General features: G+C 41.2%; 1 protein-coding gene across 1 annotated transcript; it reads right to left on the reverse strand.

The window, feature by feature from the left end:
- Positions 1 to 15,610: 15,610 nt before the first annotated feature.
- On the reverse strand, positions 15,611 to 21,383 carry KRT12 (keratin 12). The gene is made up of 8 exons (XM_003942785.4): positions 20,792 to 21,383; positions 20,327 to 20,409; positions 19,188 to 19,344; positions 17,740 to 17,901; positions 17,522 to 17,647; positions 17,158 to 17,378; positions 16,499 to 16,569; positions 15,611 to 15,708 (listed from the first exon to the last, which is right to left on the reverse strand). The coding sequence occupies exons 1-8, from the start codon at positions 21,359 to 21,361 to the stop codon at positions 15,611 to 15,613; spliced, it is 1,488 nt and encodes a 495-aa protein (XP_003942834.2). The 5' UTR covers positions 21,362 to 21,383.
- Between the last annotated feature and the right edge of the window lie 214 nt (positions 21,384 to 21,597).

The raw sequence follows: 21,597 nt of genomic DNA on the forward strand, positions 1-21,597 counted from the left end.
GGTACCTGGAAGGAGAGAGAAATAAAAAATAAGAGCCACGGTTTAAGATCTCACATCAGTAACATAGAAAGCCATCTGTTGGACGAGCCATTTACACTTTATCATTGGGAACTTATCATAAAGAACAGGCATATGGTATCACTAGAAATGACTGAAAAAAGTCTACATTTTAGAAGTGCCATTGTGGTGAATGTGCAGGGAAGTGAGTGCTCAGGAAAATAGGCTTGGACACCTGGAAAGATATACTCCTCATTGCCGGTAAATTGACATTCTAATCTATGCATCAGCGTTGCGTGAATAGTCATTGTAAGTCTGTCATCAAGTGTCGGGTTACCTCTGGGCCTGGTGTCTAGTTTCTGGACCTGCAGGGCTATGAGGAACAGAATCTAGACTGTGGTATAAGTTTTTTCAAGTAATTCAAATTTATATCAAATGTATATTTAAGAAGCCCTTTTGATAATCAGCCTAGTCTCGTGGGCAACCTTTTGTTTGCTTCATTACGTATTCCTGTACCCTCCATGAGTGGCGTTAGGAAGACTATCATTAAGTATTACTTTCAACAGTTAGTTGGTAAAGTAATTTACTCACTGTATTCACTCAAGAGCTGATGATTAAAAATAGAAAAAACAGTTTTAGGAAATGTGAAGCTTAGAGAGTACAAACACAAGTCATTCTTGCTGCCACTCTCCTGCCCGTACTCATGTCAGACATTACTAATTGATTACACATCTTCCTGCTGAACCTACACTGGCTGCAGAATTATTCTTAATAAAAGTAATCCAGGAAACCCACAACCAATTGCCTGAATTGACCCATGTGAACAAAAACTCTGCCCTTTCTAGTTTAAATGAATTGCAAGGAATTCTGGTCATCAAAATTACAGAATTCAGCTGGAAATAACCTAAAAGATGATTTATCTTTGACTTTAATGTCGTGGGGGAAGCTAATATGCTCTTTGGCGAAAAGTCTCTGGAAACTCTGACAGAAATAATGCCAGACTGGATAAATAGACAAATTATCAGGATAGAATTGTCTAGACCACTACGTAATGCATTCACTGTGATGACTTCAACCAGACAGAATTTGCAAAGGACATTAGAGGTCATTACCAGGCTTCACCTTTCTAGCATTGCCTATTACAGGGTGTATGGTAAATTACCTAATCTCTTTTAATCTTCATGTGAGAAGTAATATCCAATTCGTAAATTTGAGTCTACCAATTTAGATAACACATACAAAGTGTCTTCTCATAGTGGGTACTCACAGATGTCTGTCCTTTCTTGCTTCTCTTGTTAAATATTAAACACCAAACAGAACCCCTTATCAGATGTCTCCAGTCTCTACTGGAATATTTAATAGTGACAAGAAACTCATTGTCTCACAAAGCACTCTACCTTTTTTTCCTTTTCCTTTTCCTTTCTTTCTTTTTTCTTTCTTTTTTTTTTTTTTTTTTTTTTTTTTTTTGCGATAGAATCTCCCTCTGTCGCCAGGGTGGAGTGCATTGGCTCAATCTCAGCTCACTGCAAACTTCATCTCCCAGGTTCAAGCGATTCTGCCTTAGCCTCCCAAGTAGTTGAGACTACAGGCATGCACCACCATGCCTGGCTAATTTTTTGTATTTTGTAGAGACGGGGTTTCACCATGTTGGCCAGGATCATCTTGATCTAACCTTGTGATCCACCTGCCTTGGCCTCCCAAAGTGCTGGGAATACAGGTGTGAGCCACTGCGCCTGGCCACCACTCCATCTACCTTTTAAGTGCTCTAATTATTAAAAAAATTTTACCTTTCTGTTTAACTGAAATCTGCCACACAGAATATCGCTTTGCTGATGGGGAATCTTTTAGGTATTTGACAAGATTACTCTACCTTTCCACGTCTTTTATTTTCCAGGTTATGGATCATCAAGTTCATTCAAATGTTCCTTAGATGACATGTTTTTCACTTCCATTATCATGTAAGTTGCCTTTACTTGGATCACTTCTAAATCCATAGGATTAACCTGACCCCTTTTTCTGTTTCTAGTATTAGCTCAAGGAATATTTTTTCAGGAACGCCTGCTAACTGTGTTTTATACCATTGCATTTGATCAGCAGCACGATGCTAATTCCAAAGATATAACACAGAATTTGTTGTTTTCATATTTAAATTTACAGAAATTATTTAAATTTAATTATCAGCAACATATAACCCCCTACCCCCACGCCTTGGTTTCGGGGTTTGGTTTCAGGGTGGCTCAGGTGTCTTGAACACATTTGTAATGGAAACTTGATAAACTCCCTTTTGGGGTTCACCCTCTTTTCATGGGCGTGGGGCCAAAGTTTGTCACTTAGATTAGCTGGCTGGCTTGCAAGCTATAATTATCTTACTCCTCCAATTAAAATCACATTTCTGTATTGCCACATGTAGTTATTGCAAAATCTAGCAATACGCCTTGGATTTTTATTTCCCTTTAAGCTGACTCTCCCTGACAATTCATAGTTTTTCTTCCGGCTTGTTCAACTCTTAGGTGTTGCTGTTATCCCACTGCCGAGCAGGACACAGTCCCCAGTGAGGAGTGATCGGTGGGCACATTACAATAGTGTTGGTTTTGTTTCCCAGTGTCTCATTTGCTATATTAGAATGATTAAAACACGTTATTATATTATTATTCCAGATTTGATTAATAGAACGTTGGGTGACTCATATAGTAGAGCTGTACCTATGTGACAGCATAATTGGATCCAAAATGAAAAATTCAATCCACATAGGCTTTTCTTTTAAGCTGTACCAAATGATAGGCTTAATTGATAGTTTTCATTGGATTTTAGCCAATCCATTTACCTGAATTTTTCGATCATGTGTTAACAATGTGTAAACCTAATGTGATGTTTCTAAACATCATTTCAACCTACATCTATTTGGCACGCTTACATTCTGCCAGATGCTGCGTTAAGTACTGGGGACTTATTTCTGGATGGACAATAGTACAAGGCCCAGCCTTTGAGGAGGAATGAGATACACAAATTTGTCTTCTAAAAAGGAAGCGCAGACTACCTGGGTCAAGGAACTTAGGGTTCTTAGCTGATGAGATGAGTACTTCGTCTTATGGGAAGGCACTCCAGAGGGCATGCTCTTTGGTCCATTCTTGCCGATCCTCTCCCATTTAATACCATATATTGAAATTCTATGTACTCCTCAAGGCTCTGCTCAGATGCCTTTCTGCTGTAAGAGTGGTCCTCATACCTTAGCCCCTTTATATTCTCTCCTTCCAAACTTCTATGGCAGGTCACTTTATACCTGAAGCAAGGTAAGGTTATTTTCATACCTGACTAGTCTGCTTGCATTTGCTTCCATAGTGCCCAGTCTATATTAGTTTGATTGAGAGAAAAGTGTATTGTGTTTATTTTTAATTTTTATTCCTAACCGCTAGAACACCAAGAAGAGAGAAAAGTATTTTTTTTTTTTAGACTGAACACCTCTGTTAGGGAAACAAGTTCTATTTTGATCTAGACTGCCAAGAGTATTACTTTTTCTGACTCAGTATTTTCATGCAAAGCCATTATTCCATCAGTCATTTTAAGAGAAGTCAGTTTTATACCTATAGTTAGATGATTGCCTACATACAAAGCACCCTTTAATGATGAATTAGAGGATTCCAAGGTTGCCTTTGTAAGTGAATATCTACAGATACTTTCTTTTCTTATAAATACTACATGGAAATCAAGTTACTCTATGTTTTGAAAACAACTTCTAGTATTCTTTGGATGTATGGGAAAAAGTCCTCAGGTTAATTTCCTTAAGGAAAAGAATCATAAATTCAAAGACTCATTGTTGAAACTGAAGATCACTTTCTACTGAGTCACCAGATACTGAGCAATGATTTATATCAATATTGCCTTGTGAAATTGTCAAGTTAATTTATATCCATTTGCCTTGTGAAATTGTCAAGTTAAAGATTGTACATATTAGATAAGAAAATTTTATGTCCCTGTAGAGTGACAGGTATCTTGAGGTTTTTCTGGAAACATTAATTGAATTCAACAAATATCTCAGTAAAATGCAAACAACTTTTTGATGGATTTTTTTTAGTCCCAAACAGCTAGCCTAATTCCTTTATTAAGATTTAAGGGGAAGAAAGTAAGTGGAATTACATTTCATGTGATGCAAGCATATTTGAAACACAGTCACCAAAACAAATAGATTCAAATGGAATCTCTGCAAGGCATCCTCTGCCTCCTTTGTGGTGGCCACTGCTCAGCTGCTGTGCCTTGATAAGGTAGAGTTTGTTCGTTGAGTCTTTCCAAAGCTAAGTGTTGGAAAATTTGGAGTTAAGAAATCAATAGATAAAAATCCGATGAGTATTTCAAGAAAATAATAGAAGAAATATATTGCCACCATTCAGTGTTTGTGCAATAAATGTTTATTGAGTGCTTTCGATGGTACCTAGAGAGTAACACAGGTGGCCCAGTGCAGTGGCTTATGCCTGTAATCCCAGCACATTGGGCGACTGAGGCAGACAGATCACTTGATCTCAGGAGAGTAATACAGGCGTTATTCTGGCTTTTATTGAATGAATCGTCTAGCATTTGTACATGTTTCTTACTTTTTCCTTTCCTTTTTTTTTTTTTTTTTTTGAGACAGAGTTTTTTTGCTCTCGTTGCCCAGGCTGGAGTGCAATGGCACAAACTCGACTCATTGCAACCTCCGCCTTCCCATTTCAAGTGATTCTTCTGCCTCAGCCTCCTGAGTACCTGGGATTACAGTTGCCCCCCACCACACCCGGCTACTTTTTTTTTTGTATTTTAGTAGAGACGGGGTTTCCCCTTGTTGGCCGGGCTGGTCTAGATCTTCTGACCTCATGACCCACCCACCTCAGCCTCCCAAAGTGCTGGGTTTACAGGCATGAGCCACTGTGTCCAGCTGCATTTGTACATATTCTGTGCACGTATAGTCAACAGGTATCGATTGTCTCATATTCAGTAGTTTATATGTACTGCTTTATGCACTGTACTAGACGGATGCCAGGGCTACAGTGGAGGGCAAAACAGACATGGCCCCTGCCCTTAGGGAGAGTACAGTGGTAGAGCCAGACATTATTTCAATATTCACACAAATAAATGAAGAATTGCAAATTGTGCTAAGAGCTGTGAAGGATAACTACAGTATTCTATGAGAGGGTAGAATAGGCGAACCTGATTTGGTTAATGAGGGGGCATTTGAATTAGGACCTGACTGGTGACTAGGAGTTAGCCTGGCCAAAATGGGGGAGGAGGCTCATTCTAGGTTAAGAGGGATAGTCTGTCAGAAGCTGCCAGAGTGGGAGGGAGCATCACCTTAGAATTACTTGACTGTAATAATGCTGTCACTCAGTGTATGTATATCAAAATTTCATATACTGTACACCTTAAATATATCAAAAATAAACAAGGCCAGTAGGTTTGGTGAAGATAGAGAGAGAGGAGGCACACAATTTGAGAGGGGGAAGAAGGGGCCAGGCCACACCTTGCTGAGTTTTGGCCTTCATTTCAAGGACAATAGGAAGCCTTTGAAGGGTTTTAAGCAATGGAGTAACTAGATCAGCCTTTTTCAAATGATCCCCCCAGCTGTGGTGGAGAGAGTGGAAGGGAGGTGGGTGCAGGTGGAAGCTGTGTGGTCAGTTGGGTGAGAGATATGAGTAGTAGCTTGGACGAGGAAGCAAAATGCCAGATATGGCCAGGATATGCTTAGGTACCTGTTGAATGAATGAATAAATACATCTAGGGATTCAGGATCATGGAGCTTGACCTAGTTAAAAAGCTACAATTGAAGGCTTTTAGACCAACATTGATAGAAGAATCATTTTTCTTGTATTGTTTGGTTAAAGTTTAATTTGACTAAAATGTAAAAGTCAGTTAAAATAATGCTTTCTTGGCCAGGTGTGGGGGCTCACACCTGTAATCCCAGCACTTTGGGGGGCCTAGGTGGGTGGATCACGAGGTCAGGAGATAGACACCATCCTGGCCAACATGGTGAAACCCCGTCTCTACTAAGAAAAAAAAAAAAAAAATAGCTGGGCATGGTGGTGCGTGCTTGTAGTGCCAGCTACTCAGGAGGCTGAGGCAGGAGAATAGCTTGAACCCAGGAGGCGAAAGTTGCAGTGAACCAAGATCATGACACTATACTCCAGCCTGGTGACAAAGTGAGACTCGATCTCAAAATAATATAATAATAATAATAATAATGCTTATTTGGTGACTTTTTTTTCTGACAAAATGAAACAAGTTAAATGACCCATAATGATCCTAAATAGATTTTTAGTTCACAGATAATTATCATAAAGATATAAGATATTTGGATATATGTGTATAGCAAGTGTTTTATGATACCTATTATCCATCTTGGGAATGTAGTTTTATATGATTAAGTTTTCAGAGTGTCAATGCTTTGGAAAGTGCAGTTAAAATGCCTCCCTCTGGACAAATTGACAAATAATTGTGTAACCTGCTACTTCAGCTTTGTGTCTTTGGTGTTTTAATATTATATTGTCCTTTAACTCCTCAGAAATTATCTCCTCTGTCATGCAACTGTTCCCTGTGTACCCTGCAGGTGACAGATAATCATGATAATGATGACTAAAACTTTCATCAGGTTCTCCTCCCTACTGAGACCTTCCTTGCCCTTGAGCAGTTCTCATCTAACCGTTGGCCAGCATTCAGTTCTAGCTCCTTCAGCTCTGCAAGCTGTAAAAACACCTTCCAGACTCACGGAGGGAAACTGAGTGAAATTCTCCTAACTTCACATCCCCAGCAGCACTTTTTCTTACCCCCCAGCCTCTGAGTAATGACTTCACTGAGAAATGGACTTCACTGTTTTGCTTTCCTGTAACACCACTGCGGGATTCTGATTAACCCGGATCGAATTCTGCGGTTTTTGTTCAGGATTCTCTCTCTTTACTGGATGCTGATGATATATATTTGTATTTTTTTAATGATAAAGATTTATGTTATTATTTATCAGCCTACTCAGTCACATATTAGATAAGGTAGTCACATAGTAGATAAGCTAGGGAACATTAAAATTATCATCCACAATCATAAGACTGTTTAAAATGGGTATCCAGTGAAAACACCATAAAGCACCTTGGTGCTTTTATCCCATGTAAAAATGTAACATACAATGTAAAAACTATATGCAACTTTATCATGTATTTGCCTTTCGCTCATAAAAACTGAGGTTATTTTCAATAGACTGTAGAGACTTACATATAGTTGGTGCTAAGTAAATGTTTGTTGAAGGAATTGAAGCCCTCCTCACGGAAATGAGAATTCTGGACAGAAATGTAGTTACAATTAAGCTTTAATCAAGCTGCACTTTGACCATTCCTTGTAACCTAAAAATCACGTAACCTTAGATGCTGACCATTTGCATCCCCATTGTTCCTGTGGAAAGGATTTCTAATGTTAGAATCATGAGGCTTTTGTTTAAGAATTGCTTAGGCAGATCCTGAATAACAGTGGAACTGCTAACCCCGACCAATTTAAAGACTCCCACAGACAAACCAGATGAGCATGAGAGTACAGTTTCTTCCTCTCCCCGTCCGGGGACTTCACCCCATACTCTTCAACTAATCAGCAATCTCTGCGCTTTGGCTCGCTCCAAAACTCTTAAAAACCCTAGCCCCAGAGTCCCCGGGAAGACAAATTTGAGAGGTTTCCCCTTTTCTCCTTGTTTGGCAGACGTACCACTAAACCTCTGTCGCTGTTGCAACCTGGTGCCTCTGGGTATTGACTTGCTGTGAACATCCAGGCAATGAACCTATTGTAGTTACAGAATGAATACACAAATAAATGCATATGTGATGCCCCACTGGTAGACCTCAATATGCCAACCGAATGCTGTTAAAAAAATAAAAATGACACTTCAGCATGTCAAAAAAGCTATACTTGTTGCTCTGTTTGAAATGTGAAATTGCAGCCTGCGTGATTTCTTTAAAATCCCATGTTGTTTGCGAATGAATGAAGCATTTCAAAATGAGTACACTTAGCAGAAACTTGGTAGTGTATATATAACTTCAGGAGATCAGTAAGTGTAAGTCAGTAACTAAAATGACCATATTCTGGCCAACCAAGGTCCTAATGACCTGCGTTTACGGTGTTTTAAGGATTTCAAAATGCCAGGCTAATGTGATGATATGTGATCTTATTGTTGTCTTTTCGTACAGGGTGAGTCATCTCAAGTTAAGTAACTTGTTCTAGTAAGATGATGACTCACTGAGAAAGCCTGACATACCATCTAAATAGCTTTGATTAGATCCCACTGCTGCCTGTGGACTGTTTTGTCAGGGTGGTTTATTCAGAGGTCTGCTTCTAAATTGTGTACTTGTTCCAAGATTTTGAAGAAAAAGTTGCATTTCATTAAGAATATATACATAGTGAAACAAAAATGACATCTTTTAGCAACTAAAATTTGCAATGGATTTAATTCTAAAGAAGAGTGGTATGCAGAATTTTTTTTTTCCTGGAAAGCTTGATGCTCGTGTTTTTACAGTCTACGAAGTTAAAATATCTATTCTGAATTTTGCAAACAATTTATTGCATGTGTGTAAAGCATTGCATTTATTTATAATTCTGATATATTATGCTAATTTAAGAAATAAACCCTAAAATTGTCAATGACAATTCCCAAGAGTGGTAAGGTTTTCTAAAATTTATTTTATATATTCTGTATTTAGTTGTAGAATCCTCCCCTTCAATTTGAGCAGCGACATTACTATTAGCAGTTTACACAGGTACTATGGCACCTGTCATCAGGCATCTGACATTTGACTAGAATGGCAGGAGTCTGAGGTGGGAGAATCACTTGAGCCCAGGAGTTTGAGGCTGCAGTGAGCTATTATCACACCACTGCACTCTAGCCTGGGTGACAAAGAGCGACCCCCGTCTCTAAAAGAGCAAATCTTATACTTCCAAAGTGCTTTATGACTTGTTAAGTTCCTTCACAGACATTGGCTTATTTGATGCTCACAATTTGTGTTAGAGGGAAGATAAATATTATCCTCCCCTCCCCATATGTTGGGTGAGAAAAGTGCACATTTTCTTTTCGAAACTGGAATAGTTTAGGATTGTGCATGAAGGGAAGAAAAAGAATAAATTTGTCTAGGGGAAATATGTAAACCAGTTAATTTCTTTAGTTGTAGAGAGGCTTTTTTTTTTCTTTGCACAATAATAGCAGGGAATATTTAGTGCTTACTACATGCCAAGTGTGAATTGATCCACAGAATTCTCCTAATTATGGTGTGAAGTAGATATTTATTTTGCCTTGATTTTAGGGAGCAGAGAACTAAAGAACAGAGGGGCAAATAAAACCATTAGAAAGTGGCAGACCTGGGACCCAAACTCAGGCCTCTGAATACTGAGTACCAGCTCAGCAGGAGAGACCCCCACCCAGGTCGTGTTGAAGGAAACGGAGGGCGGACACCCAGATAGAACAGCAAAGTGGGTCTATCAGAGGGGCCAGCAGCCTTCCCAGCTGAGAGCCTCAGGGGCTGACAGCATTCAGGGCTAAAGGCCCCGAGCAAATTCTGATCCATGTACTTATTCTCTCTGAACAGGTGATTAATATTAATAAACAGGTGTTCTGTGTTTTCTGATAACACAAACATCTACCGAGTAGGCAGCTGCTACCGGCTTACCACTGATTACAAACAAGCTAAAAGGTGTTCTCCACGAGGGAGCCACGGGGGCAGGGTCAGATACCTCAAAGAATTGTTTCAACCGGTGTATGATAGTGATACATTGTTCTGCCGTTTTGGAATGCCCCAAGTAGTTTTCTATTTATGGGTGGGCGGGGGAGGTGGCAGCAGCTAGGTTTTCCTTGTCATTGTTCTTCCTAGCAAACAATATGTTCTGTCATACACTCAGCATTCACCAGTATTCATAAACTTAATATTTCTCATCTGAATTGTACTTTTAACCTCTGTGCTCAGTGGTGTAGTGGTGTACTGGTGTAAAACAGTTTTCTGGGAAACATATTTTTAAAAGCCCAAGTTCCATTGCGTAAATATTCCCATAGTGGTCAGTTTCAAGCTGCCAGCTTGGAAAATTCCTGAATATTTACTGATCAGTGGTTAAGAGCCAGCTCACCCTAGTACAGCACTGATGATCCTACATGGCTTCTCTGTGCCTTTGGACAGTATCATCGGAAGAAAGACTATTCAATTATTATTTTAAAATTGACTTTATTGAGTTAAGATGTACTTATAATGAAATATATTCATCTGAAATGTACAGTTTGAAGAGGCTTGCCAAATGGACCCATCACCACAATCAAGATACAGCACACTTCCATCAGTCCCAAAGGCTCTCGGGTGCCCCTTCCAGGGTAACCAGTTAATCCCCATTCCTCCACACCTTTCAGCTCAGGTGGCCACTGAGTTTATTTCTGTCACTATAGATGAGATTTTATCTTTCTGAAAGTTTCATATAAATGGAATCATATAGTATGTATTCTTTTGTGTCTGATTTCTTTAGCTTAGCACAATCTTGGATTCAGTTCCAAGATTTAAGAAACATTTACTATCCCATAAAAAAATCATTTACTCAGCTATATGAATAAAAATTCATTTTCATTTGATATTTGAGAATATTTTTAAAACCTGAGTAGTTATTGATTGGTTGGTTTTCTTCACTCTAAATAATTACTAACTTTCTTTTTTACTTTATGCCTTATCGAACTGCCTCCTTACTGGTGAACTTTTTGGAAACTAATTATTAGTTAAATAAGGCAATTTTAATTTATTAAGTTGATCATTTTAAAGGGTTTGCTTTTTTCTTGTTTTAAAAGATAAGCCTTCTTGTATCAACACATCTCAAGTGACTTGAACATGCAGGGTTAGTTTACTTATTTTTTATTCATTTTGTTTTATTTTTCGAGACAGAGTCTTGCTATGTTGCCGAGGCTGGAGTCCAATTGCACAATCTCGGCTCACAGCAACCTCCGCCTCCCGGGTTCAAGTGATTCTCCTGCCTCAGCCTCCCAAGTAGCTGGGACTACAGGCACGTGCCACCACGCTCGGCTAAGTTTTGTATTTTTAGTAGAGACAGGGTTTCACCATGTTGGCCAGGCTGGTCTCAAACTCCTGACCTCAAGTGATCCACCCGCTTTGGCTTCCAAAAGTGCTGGGATTATAGGTGTGAGCCACCGCGCCCGGCAAGGGTTATTTTAAGGTTCATTTCCTGAGACTCCAGAAGATGGCACTCTTACAAAGCCTAAAGAAATAAAGCTTTGGCACCCTACGGCTGTTTTTCTAGGCGGTTCCTTCCTGCTGTGACCCATTTGCAAAGCCATTTGTTTGGGAGAATAAAATTTACTTATTTTTTCTGATCATCAGAGTCATATATGCTGTTTGTCAAACATTTTAATGAAGGAATTCTTCAAACCCCTTGCTAATCCCCAACAGATAACTACTGTAACAGTTCATAATATACACAATATTTTCCAGACCTTCCATTAGCTTATACACACAACATATGCATATAAAAGTAAAAATTTAAATTTGTTAAATTTTAGATTTTAGGATAATCATAAACAATATTTTTGTCTTTTGCTATAGCATTCTTTATTCAGGTTTTTTTCTTAGCAGTTCTTTAAAGACGGACCTTCCACTTCTGCAATTCATTATTTGCTGAGTCGGAAGGGACATCTCACATCTGTGTTGAATTAGGGCTTGTGGCCTAGTGCGTGAGGGCTAGACTCTCAGAAGGATGTTGGTATGGTCTGAAAGTTTTTGTCCCCCTAAATTTGTATGTTGAGACCTAATCACCAGTGCCTGGGTATTAGGAGGTAGGGCCTTTGAGAGTGGATTAGGTCATGAGGGTGGAGCCCTGGCAAAGGGGATTATTGTCCTTATAAATGAGGCCCCAGGGAGTTGCTTTGCCCCTTCTGCCATGTGAGGATATGTCGAGAAGAAGCTGTGTATGATCCAGAAAGTGGGCCCTTATCAGACACTGAAGCTGCCTCCAGAACTATGAGAATGTTTCTCTCTTTCTCTCTCTCTGAGATTTTTTCTTTTTGGAGACGGAGTCTCTCTGTTGCCCAGGCTGGAGTGCAGTGGCGAGAGCTTGACTCACTGCAACCTCTGCCTCCCAGGTTCAAGCGATTCGCCTGCCTCAGCCTCCCTAGCAGCTGGGACTACAGGTGTGCACCACCATGCCACTTAATTTTTGTATTTTTCATAGAGACAGGGTTTCATCATGGTGGCGAGGCTGGTCTTGAACTCCTGATTATTAGTTAAATAAGACAATTTCAGTTTATTAAGTGGCTCATTTTAAAAGGTTTGCTTTTTTTCTTTCTTGTTTTAAAAGATAAACCTTCCAGTATCAACACATCTCAAGTGACTTGCACACGCAGGATTAGTTTATTTATTTATTTATTATTTTATGTTTTGAGACAGAGTCTCGCTCTGTTGCCAGGCTGGAGTGCAGTGGCGCAATCTCACCTCACTGCAACCTCTGCCTCCTGGGTTCAAGAGATTCTCCTGCCTCATCCTCCTGAGTAGCTGGGACTACGGGTTATAGCCTCCCCGAGTGCTGCGATCTGCCAGCCTTGGCCTCCCAAAGTGCTGGGATTACAGGTGTCAGTCACTGCGCCCAGCCAGTGACTCATTTTTAAGCCACCCAGTCCGAGGTATTTTGTTCTAGCAGCCTGAAGGAACTGATAGATGCTGTGCTGGTTGCATTTCTTGTGAGAATAGGCAACGTGAACTTACATAATTAGAAATGTAATGCTTCCTTTGCCAAGTGAAGACTTACAGGATATTTTGGCTGAGATAGTATCAGAAAAGGACTGTTATTTGGGTCTTGCTGGCTGTGCCATGAAATCCTAGCCATTGGAGCTTCAGTGGGGAATTTTGTGAAATCACGATTTTTTTTTTTCCGGATAGTGTTCGTCCCCATGATATAACCTTGCCAGTAGCTGACATCCCTCAGAGAGTACAATCCAGGAAGCCATGGAAGAACCTGTCTTTGGAGGTCGTATACCATCACTTCTTTAATAAATCTGCTCCTTGTTCATTGTGGGAGGGGATTACACGAGGGAATGAAGACCAGGAGGCAGGGATCACTGGAGCCATCCTGGAGGCTGCCACGGAAGTCACCAATGTGTAGATGGTATTAAAACCATGGGATTAGATTGGGGAGGAGAGGCTGGGGAGTGATTTGATGAGTTACCTGGAGCGGGGAGTGTAGAGAGAAGACAAGAGGATTGAGCCAACATTCAGTCACAGAGAGAAGTCTGAGGAAAAGCTGCTTATTTAGTGATGCCTCTGGGAGCTTTGTGGAAAATAATTTCCAAGAGAAGGGAATGCTGAGAAACTACGGTACTAGCTAATAAATGACCCCTGCATTTATACTTGTGCAAAAATCCTTTCTCCTTTGGGTCTCACACCATTCTGATGTAAGGAAAACAGATGTTATTTAAAACAGTAACTATTTGCAGGCACTTTTGGGCACTGGGGAAGTAAAATCCTTTATTTATTACTTGGGGACTGTGGCGCTTGTTCAGAGACCTTGATCATCCTTTGAGTCTGAAAGGTAAAGTCACCCTGGAATGTGTGCTGGAAGGTGAGGGCTAAACCAAGAGAGCTGAGTGTATAATAAAGTGAGATAAGTGGAGGATCTGAAACCTTTAAAGAATCTTTTTTTCTTTTCTTTTTTTTGAGACAAGGTCTTACTCTATTGCCCAGGCTGGAGTGCAGTGGCATGCTAACAGCTCACTGCATTCTCGACCTCCCTAGGCTCAGGTAATCTTCCCACCTCACCCTCTCAAGTAGCTGGGACTACAGGTGTGCACCCCTACACCTGGCTAATTTTTTTTTTTTTTTTGAGACAGGGTTTTACCATGTTGTCCAGGCTGGTCTTGAACTCCTGGGCCCAAGCAGTCTGCCTATGTCGGCCTCCCAAAGTGTTGAGATTACAGACGTGAGCTATTGCATCTGGCCATATAAATAATATTAAAAGGAAAAACTGCATACTGAAGCAAATCAGCTTAAGTTGGATGACTAGTCATTGGCTCTTGGACTCAGCTCTGGAATTCCTCCAGTCTAGCACAACCCTCCCTCTCCCTTCTGCTCCTTTGACACGCCTTGCTCACCACATCTCCTTGTTTCTTCATCCCATTTTGGTTCCATACAGTAAATAACAGTAAGACACAAATGTTGAGTACTTTCTAGATGCCAGTACATTGCGGGTTCCTAGTGCTTTAGGTACACTACCTCATTTCATCTTCACAAAACCCATGCCATGAAGCAGGTGCAGCCATCGCTGACATTTCCACTTTAAAAAACTGAGGAACATGTTGCTTGTTATTAAGTAGCAGAGCCAGAAATTGATCCCAGTGTGATGTTAGAGCCCAGGCTTTTAATCATTAAATTTTGCCCATTTTCCTTTTAGAGTTTTGAATTTGGCAACCCATGTTGAGCCACCATCTATTCAGTCTTAGACTTTGGCTGCCTTTTTCCCTAATGCAGAACATGATTTCTGTTATTGACTTGCAAGTCTAACCTGCCCCAATAATGACCCCACCCTGGACCTCACTGCTGCCTGATAGGGGAAGGGAGAGCAGAGCAACGTTTGTACATACACTCTGTCTTTTCACATGTATTTGCCCTGTTCCCTTTCTCCCTTGTCTGCCTGGATGATTTCTATATGTAGCATTTTATTGCCCTTCCTGGAAAATTGTTCATTTCTCCCTCCATGTGTCCTTTGAACTTCAATTCAACCAATCTCACTGTAAACCATTCCTGGTAGATGTTTATCTCTGTCCTCAACCCTGAGCTCCTCAAGGCAAAGACCAGATCTTGTTCATCAGTGAGCCTCTAAACTGGCACACTGTCAGGGCCCAGCGTTTCTTGACCGCCTGGAAAATGGTGCTAGAACATGAATAGGACAATTCTCAACTGCTGTAGTAGACAATTTAATTTTGCTACAGCCTTAATGGGCTTACATAAAAAGGAAGGAAGTTCTAAAAGGATCTTCTTTTAACTTAATCCTCAAACCCTGACATCCTCATTCCAGTTTTTAGATACGTTATTATTATTATTAGTGTTTGTAGAGATGGGGTCTCTCTGTGTTATCCAGGCTGGTCCTGAACGCCTGGCCTCAAGCAATCATCCTGCCTCTCAGCATCCCAAAGTGCTGGGATTATAGGTTCGAGTCATCATTCCGAGCCTCGATTTTATTATTAGTATTTTGAAAACTTCTCTCTATGCCCTTGACATTACTGTTGGAATCAAGAAGGCATACATTTCACATTATTACCATTCATCTTTTATTACAATTAACTCTACTAAAACAATACTACTTGATTAAAGCTCTATGATTAAAAAACATTGCAGGTTACCAGAAGAAAGTTCATTAAAAGACTACTCCATGTCCAGAAAGATATAAGGTAATTTTGATTTGTTACAGGGATCAACATGATCAAAATGACTTGTGACTGGATATTGGTTCAGATGGGCAAAAAGGACTCAGTGTGATTAGGGAATCAAAAGAAAATGAAACCGACAAAATATTGCACTAATACAGAAAGGAATAATTTCTATTTACAAATTTCTTCTTCCTAAGGAGCCAATCATGGGGCAGATCTTGTGACATTTTACATTAGTTCTTCAATTTCCTGAACTTGAGATGAGACCACCTCACCATTCACCATCTCCTGCACAACTGTCTTGATTTTTCTGGTTTTGGTTGGGTCTAAAGATAAAAATGGAATAAGGGGGCAAAAGTTAGTGTTTCAAAGATTATTCCAACATTGGTTGTTTAATACAGGCTTCTAAATTAAGCATCAGTTGATACAGTCCATCTAATTAAACTTTCAAAAGTACCTTTTACTTCTTAAAAATGTGTTTTATTCAATGAACATGAAATTTATTCAGTGTTGCCTTGTATACACATGAAAACATTAAAAAAGAGAACATTTCAAAGGTGGTTATGGTGATCATAATGCCTTGTAGCAGGGTAGGCTTTTTCCCTCCTGGGATTGCCAATTCTTTATTTTGCAATTTTAATTTTAATTCTAATTTTCTTAGAGACAGGGTCTTGCTCTGTTGCTCCGGTCAGAGTGCGGTGGCATGATCATAGCTCACTATAACCTCTAACTCCTGGGCTCAAGTGGTCCTCCTGCCTCAGCCTCCAGAGTAGCTGAGATCATAGGCATGCACCACCACACCAGCTATTTGTTTTCCTAATTTTTTGTTTCCCTGTTGTCAGATGGGTCATGAACTCCTGGCCTCAAGTGATCCTCCCACCTCAGTTTCCCAGAGCTATGAGTTTACAGGCATGAGCCATGTGTCCAGGCCCCCAAAAGTTTTAATACAGTACAGACTACTCATTTTGTGCAGGAATGCATAAATATTTTTCCTTGGCTCAGCATATAAATATACTTAAAATGAACAATAATGCAGTGTTCAATGAGATCTTACAGGTTTTGCACTAATAAATGTGATTCTGACTTATTCTAGGTGATTCTAGGGTTTCCGCATACCTTTAGAGGAATCAATGGACTGTGCTTGTGATTTGGAGTCTGTCACAAATAAACTTTCATCCAAACCATCACTGTAAGAAAAAGGAGATGACATCAAAAAGTGAAGCAACCTGGCTTTTAACAGAAGACCTGGTCTCAGAAATTAACTTAGTTAACTTAATTCTTTTAACTTAATCCACAAACCCTGACATCTTCATCCCAGTTTTTATCTACATTATTATTATTAATGTTTCTTAGAGACGGGGGTCCCTCTATGTTGTTCAGACTGGTCTTGAACTCCCAATTTGTAGGCCTGGGTTCTTCCAGTTAGTCCAGGCTCTGGTCACTTTTGGAAAGCTTGTTAGAGTAGGCGGTTCAGATGGCTATTATGTGTCCTTCTTATCATCCGGTCTTTGATATCGGAAATTGAGTGAGTGGCTTTGTAGCACAAGGAGTGCTCATTTACAATCTGCTTCTGACCTGGTGCCTTTGTTCACTGCAGCATTTTTTGAATTGTCAAGCAAGATAATGGGTGAAAACACTTTGCAAAGTAAAACCCAGATATATCTTTACTAGACTTTTGTTTGTTTTTCTGTCAACTAAAACCCCATTCCTTCTATTTCTGCTGTCCACGCTTGGTCAGCCCCTGAAGGTGTTTGCAGCCTCTGTCGTCTGCTCACCCTTGGGCCTCCCCGTCCAGCAGGCGGCGGTAGGTCTCAATCTCCAGCTCCAGGCGGGCCTTGACGTTGAGCAGCCGCTGGTGGTCCACGTTCTGGCGCTCTGCGTCCGCGCGCACCTGCAGCAGCTGCGCCTCCAGGTTGCTGATGAGTTGCTGCACCTGGGACAGCTGCGCGCAGTAATCGCCCTCGGCTTCGGCCAACGAGTCCTCCAGGGATTTCTTCTGCACGTGGGAGGGAAACGGTAGAGACAGAACGATGGAGGGGACCGAAAAGAGGAGGGCAGCCAACGGGCTAATGTAATTTGGACGCAGCATTTTCTTTGGAAGTCCAAAGGATGCTGCATCTTTTTTGCGCACGAGCCTACCATGGCGAGCTGGGACTGCAGCTCGATCTCCAGGTTCTGAACGGCGCGACGCAGGTCGGTGACCTCGCTCTTGCTGGACTGAAGCTGCTCGGTGTTGGTGCTGATCTCCTTCCTGAGCTCCCCGCTCTGCAACAGTAAAGACAGCCAGGGGACTCGAGAGTCACGCTCCCTCGCAGGCCTTCCTGTGAATGTATCAAAGGCTTTGTTGTTTGTGTTACCTTTTCAATGAACCAGGCTTCAGCGTCCTTCCGATTCTGCTCAGCGATGGTTTCATACTGCGCCCGCATATCGTTGAGGAGCCTAGTGAGGTCCACTCCGGGGGCAGCGTCCATTTCCACGCTGACCTCGCCTGGGCCGCCCACTCGGAAGCTTTGGAGCTCCTGGAGACAGCATGTGAGAGAGAGGGGCATAGGGGCCCCTTGTGACTTCGTGGGCCCTGGATACTTTTGTCCTCCTGCGCCTCTTCACACACACACACACACACACACACACACACACACACTCTCTCTCTCTCTCTCTCTCTCCCTCCCTCTCTCTTAAAAATTCTATTTTATGACTGTTGGTATAAGGGCAAATATATTAACACAATATATTAAAACTTTTTGAACCTAAAAATTTCTATTTTTCTTCTGATTTTACAAGAACTTAAGACATGTTGCTGGATCCCTGAAATTACCACAGACCCTGGGAGCTGTGCCTGCTATGTCTAATGGATAAGTTGGCCCTGCTGTTTGAGGGGCCGTAGCCTTTACATGAAAGGAGGCCTGATGGGTACTTACTGGGGTTTTCCCCTACAGCTGCCAAACAGGGCTGCAGACAGTACCCAGGCTTGCACACTGTGCCACAATCACTGAAAATCTAGTAGAAACTTCCTATTGCCAGCATTGCTTCCTTCCCCAGCCTCCAGTACGCACTTTGAGACATCAGAGTTCTCTGTCTGTGCATTATGCTAAGTATAACCAATTTCTCCAACATATATCACATTATATATTATTGGTAGACTTTTGTTCTTTAACTTTTAAAATACTCAGTTTTTTCTTTAAGGACTTTTTTTTTTTTTTTTTTTTTGAGACAGAGTCTTGCTCTGTCATCAGGCTGAAGTGCAGTGGCACGATCTTGGCTCACTGCAGCCTCCACCTCCCAGGTTCAAGTGATTCTCCTGCCTCAGGCTCCCAAGTAGCTGGGATTACAGGTGCCTGCCATCATGCCCAACTAATTTTCGTATTTTTAGTAGAGATGGGGGTTTCACCATGTTGGCCAGGCTGGTCTCGATCTCCTGAGCTTGTGATCTGCCTGCCTCAGCCTCCCAAAGTGCTGGGATTACAGGCATGAACCACTGCACCTGGCCTACTCAGTTTTTTTTTTTTTTTTTTTTTTTTTTAAATCACGGAATTAGTACAGTTAGCATTCCTGTTGTCATTGCCTTATGATGAAATTGACAAAATCAGGAAGCGCCTCTAATTTGTTAAGCCTTAATAGGAACCACCATCACCACCACCACCACCACACACACATCACACAGAAATCCAAACAAATGGCCATTTTAACAGGGAAACAATGTGTTCTCCGTACTTGTCCCGACTCCAGATTTCTAAATTTGAAATTATAATTTTTGAGTCTGGGAGAAAAAAAAAGCAGCTGAGTGAGGCTGCCCTGTCTGCCTCACCTCCTCGTGGTTCTTCTTCATGTAGGCCAGCTCCTCATTCAGGCTCTCGACCTGCATCTCCAGATCCGTCCTGGTCATGGTCAGCTCGTCCAGCACCCTGCGCAGGCCGTTGATATCGGCTTCTACACCCTGGCGCAGGGCCAGTTCGTTCTCATACCTGAAAACCAAGTGCACAACAGTCTAGGGAATCAACAAAACCATTTGAACAAAGCCACTGATCTTCAGGTCAATTTCTTGCTTAAATCTGTGCAACTACTTAATAATGGCAGCACTGTAGTGTATGATGCGGTTTTTGCCTTTGTGTTTTTCCTTTCTTTTTTTTCCCCCCACTATTGTTTACAGTTCAGTTGGAGAGGAGAAGAAAAGTGAAAAATCAGTGAGGCAGTACTTTTCTACCAGCTATGAATCCCAATAGCACAGCATCCCAGGGAATAATTTTCCCTCTAGCTGGCTGCCGTGGCTATAAACAGCAGCAGCCCCTCTCTAAGTGGAATTTCTAAAAGCATTGAAAATAAGTTGCTCTTTTTGCTTAACATTCATGATTTAACTGAAAACACTGATACTTCTTTAGTGGCTTTTACCAAGATTTTACAGGTTCAGGACCATGGCCATTGCAACTTCCTCTGTGTGTGTGTGTGTGTGTGTGTGTGTGTGTGGAAATTTCGTGAAGCAAAAAGGAAATTAGTACTTCTTCCTTGTGTCTGGGAGAGTTGAGCATGGAAAAGGAGGAAGAATATAAAAATTAGTACATGGGTAATCTTTCCATTGCATATGTCTTTAGGAAAACGCTGGTTTCATTGAACCCCTTGGCGAAAAATTAACAACTCATTTTGATACATGGAAAATTGAGGTTTAAGACACTGGCAGAATTATGGTGTTAGTCAGGAGTCAGTAGCACACTACAAATATGGTGATCCATAGCCCTGGGTTTAAGCAACTTATAATTTAAGGACATTTAATCTGAATTCCATTAGATTCTGATTACTTTTTAGAATGCCCTATGTGAATTTACCAAAACACTAAATATATGGAGCATGTGAACTTCAGAAGATTGAAAATATTTTATATCAGTGAAGGTAGGACAGGAGGGCAGAAGCCATGGTGGGACATGCCCGCCATCCTCCGTTTATTCCACTCACTTCATCCTGAAGTCCTCGGCGGCCAGTCTCGCATTGTCGATCTGCAAGAGGAGCTGGGCGTTTCCAATGCTGGCTGAAATGATCTGGCAGAAGAAAGGGACACACGCAAGATGAAGCCCTAAAAAACTAGCATTATACAAATATGTTTTTGACGCAAAGGTAAAAATGGTGATGCTACATGCTTTTTATGTAGAGCTTAAGAGAGTTTCATTTCTTTAAGACAATGTCTGTATAAAGTAATATTAAGAATTAAAGAAATATAGATTTCCTACAGAAAGATAAAGGAAATACAATCACTTCTTGGTAAATGATGAAATGGAATGAAACAACCTGGGGTGAGAAAATTGCTGCAAGTATAGCCATATTGGAAAATATCAAAGTTGTAGGTGATTATCATTGTAAGATATGGTAATGGTAAAAAGGAAAATGAAATTCCCAAAGCCTCTCTGAAAGACATCATCTTACCTTATTCCTGAGATCTTCAATCAGTGGATAATACTTGCTGTAATCGTTCTGTGAAGAATCTCCAGCCCCAGTTCCTCGTGTTTCATACCATTCTCGAATTTTGTTCTCTAGCTCAGTATTAGCCTCTTCTAGAGCTCGAACCTTATCCAGGTAGGAAGCTAATCTATCATTAAGATTTTGCATAGTTTCCTTTTCTGATCCAGAAAGAAGGCCTCCATCATTGCCAGAGAGAATACCTAGAGAGCCACCTCCTGGGCTCCCTGCAAATCCCAACCCCAGCCCTCCAAAGCCACCTCCACCCAGGGCTCTCCCATAACCAGCACCCAGTCCTCCTGCCATGGAACTTGCAGAGCCAACCCCAAAGCCAGAACTAGAACCAAACATGGAAGCAGCAGAAAAGCCTCCCCCAGAGCTGGCTCCAAAGCCAAAGGCGCTTCCCCCGTAGCCGCTGCTAACACTGGAAGCAGACATGCCCCTGGGTCTGCCTGCTATCACACTCTGCGAGGAGAGCCGCCGGGGTAGTCCGGGGGTGCGCACTGAGAGAGACATGCTGCTGTTGGAGAGATCCATAGCCTGGGGAAGGTGGCCACAAGTGTGCCAGTAAGCCAGAAAGCTAACCTTTTATAGGCTGTGAGATGGGTATCGCAGTTGAAAAGTTCACTTTCTCCACTCAAAATTGGGGGCCTCCCCCCAGGTTTTTGGCCAGCTCAACAAGTGGATGATTTATGTATAATGAAAATTCATTGATATAGAAATAATTGAATAATCATTTTCATTAAATATTTGTGATATGAAAAAGAAAGCTG

Source organism: Saimiri boliviensis, chromosome 17, assembly GCF_048565385.1.
Source record: "Saimiri boliviensis isolate mSaiBol1 chromosome 17, mSaiBol1.pri, whole genome shotgun sequence".
NCBI classification, from domain to species: Eukaryota; Metazoa; Chordata; class Mammalia; order Primates; family Cebidae; genus Saimiri; species Saimiri boliviensis.

What these genes read in the sequence shown, in the direction of transcription:
- KRT12 (XM_003942785.4), bottom strand. Translation starts at nt 21,361, where the DNA reads ATGGATCTCTCCAACAGCAGCATGTCTCTCTCAGTGCGCACCCCCGGA. An exon ending in TTGAAGATCTCAGGAATAAG is followed by an intron (nt 20,410 to 20,791) that starts GTAAGATGATGT and finishes TTCTTCTGCCAG; the next exon opens with ATCATTTCAGCCAGCATTGG. An exon ending in TGAAGAAGAACCACGAGGAG is followed by an intron (nt 17,902 to 19,187) that starts GTGAGGCAGACA and finishes TGCTGTCTCCAG; the next exon opens with GAGCTCCAAAGCTTCCGAGT.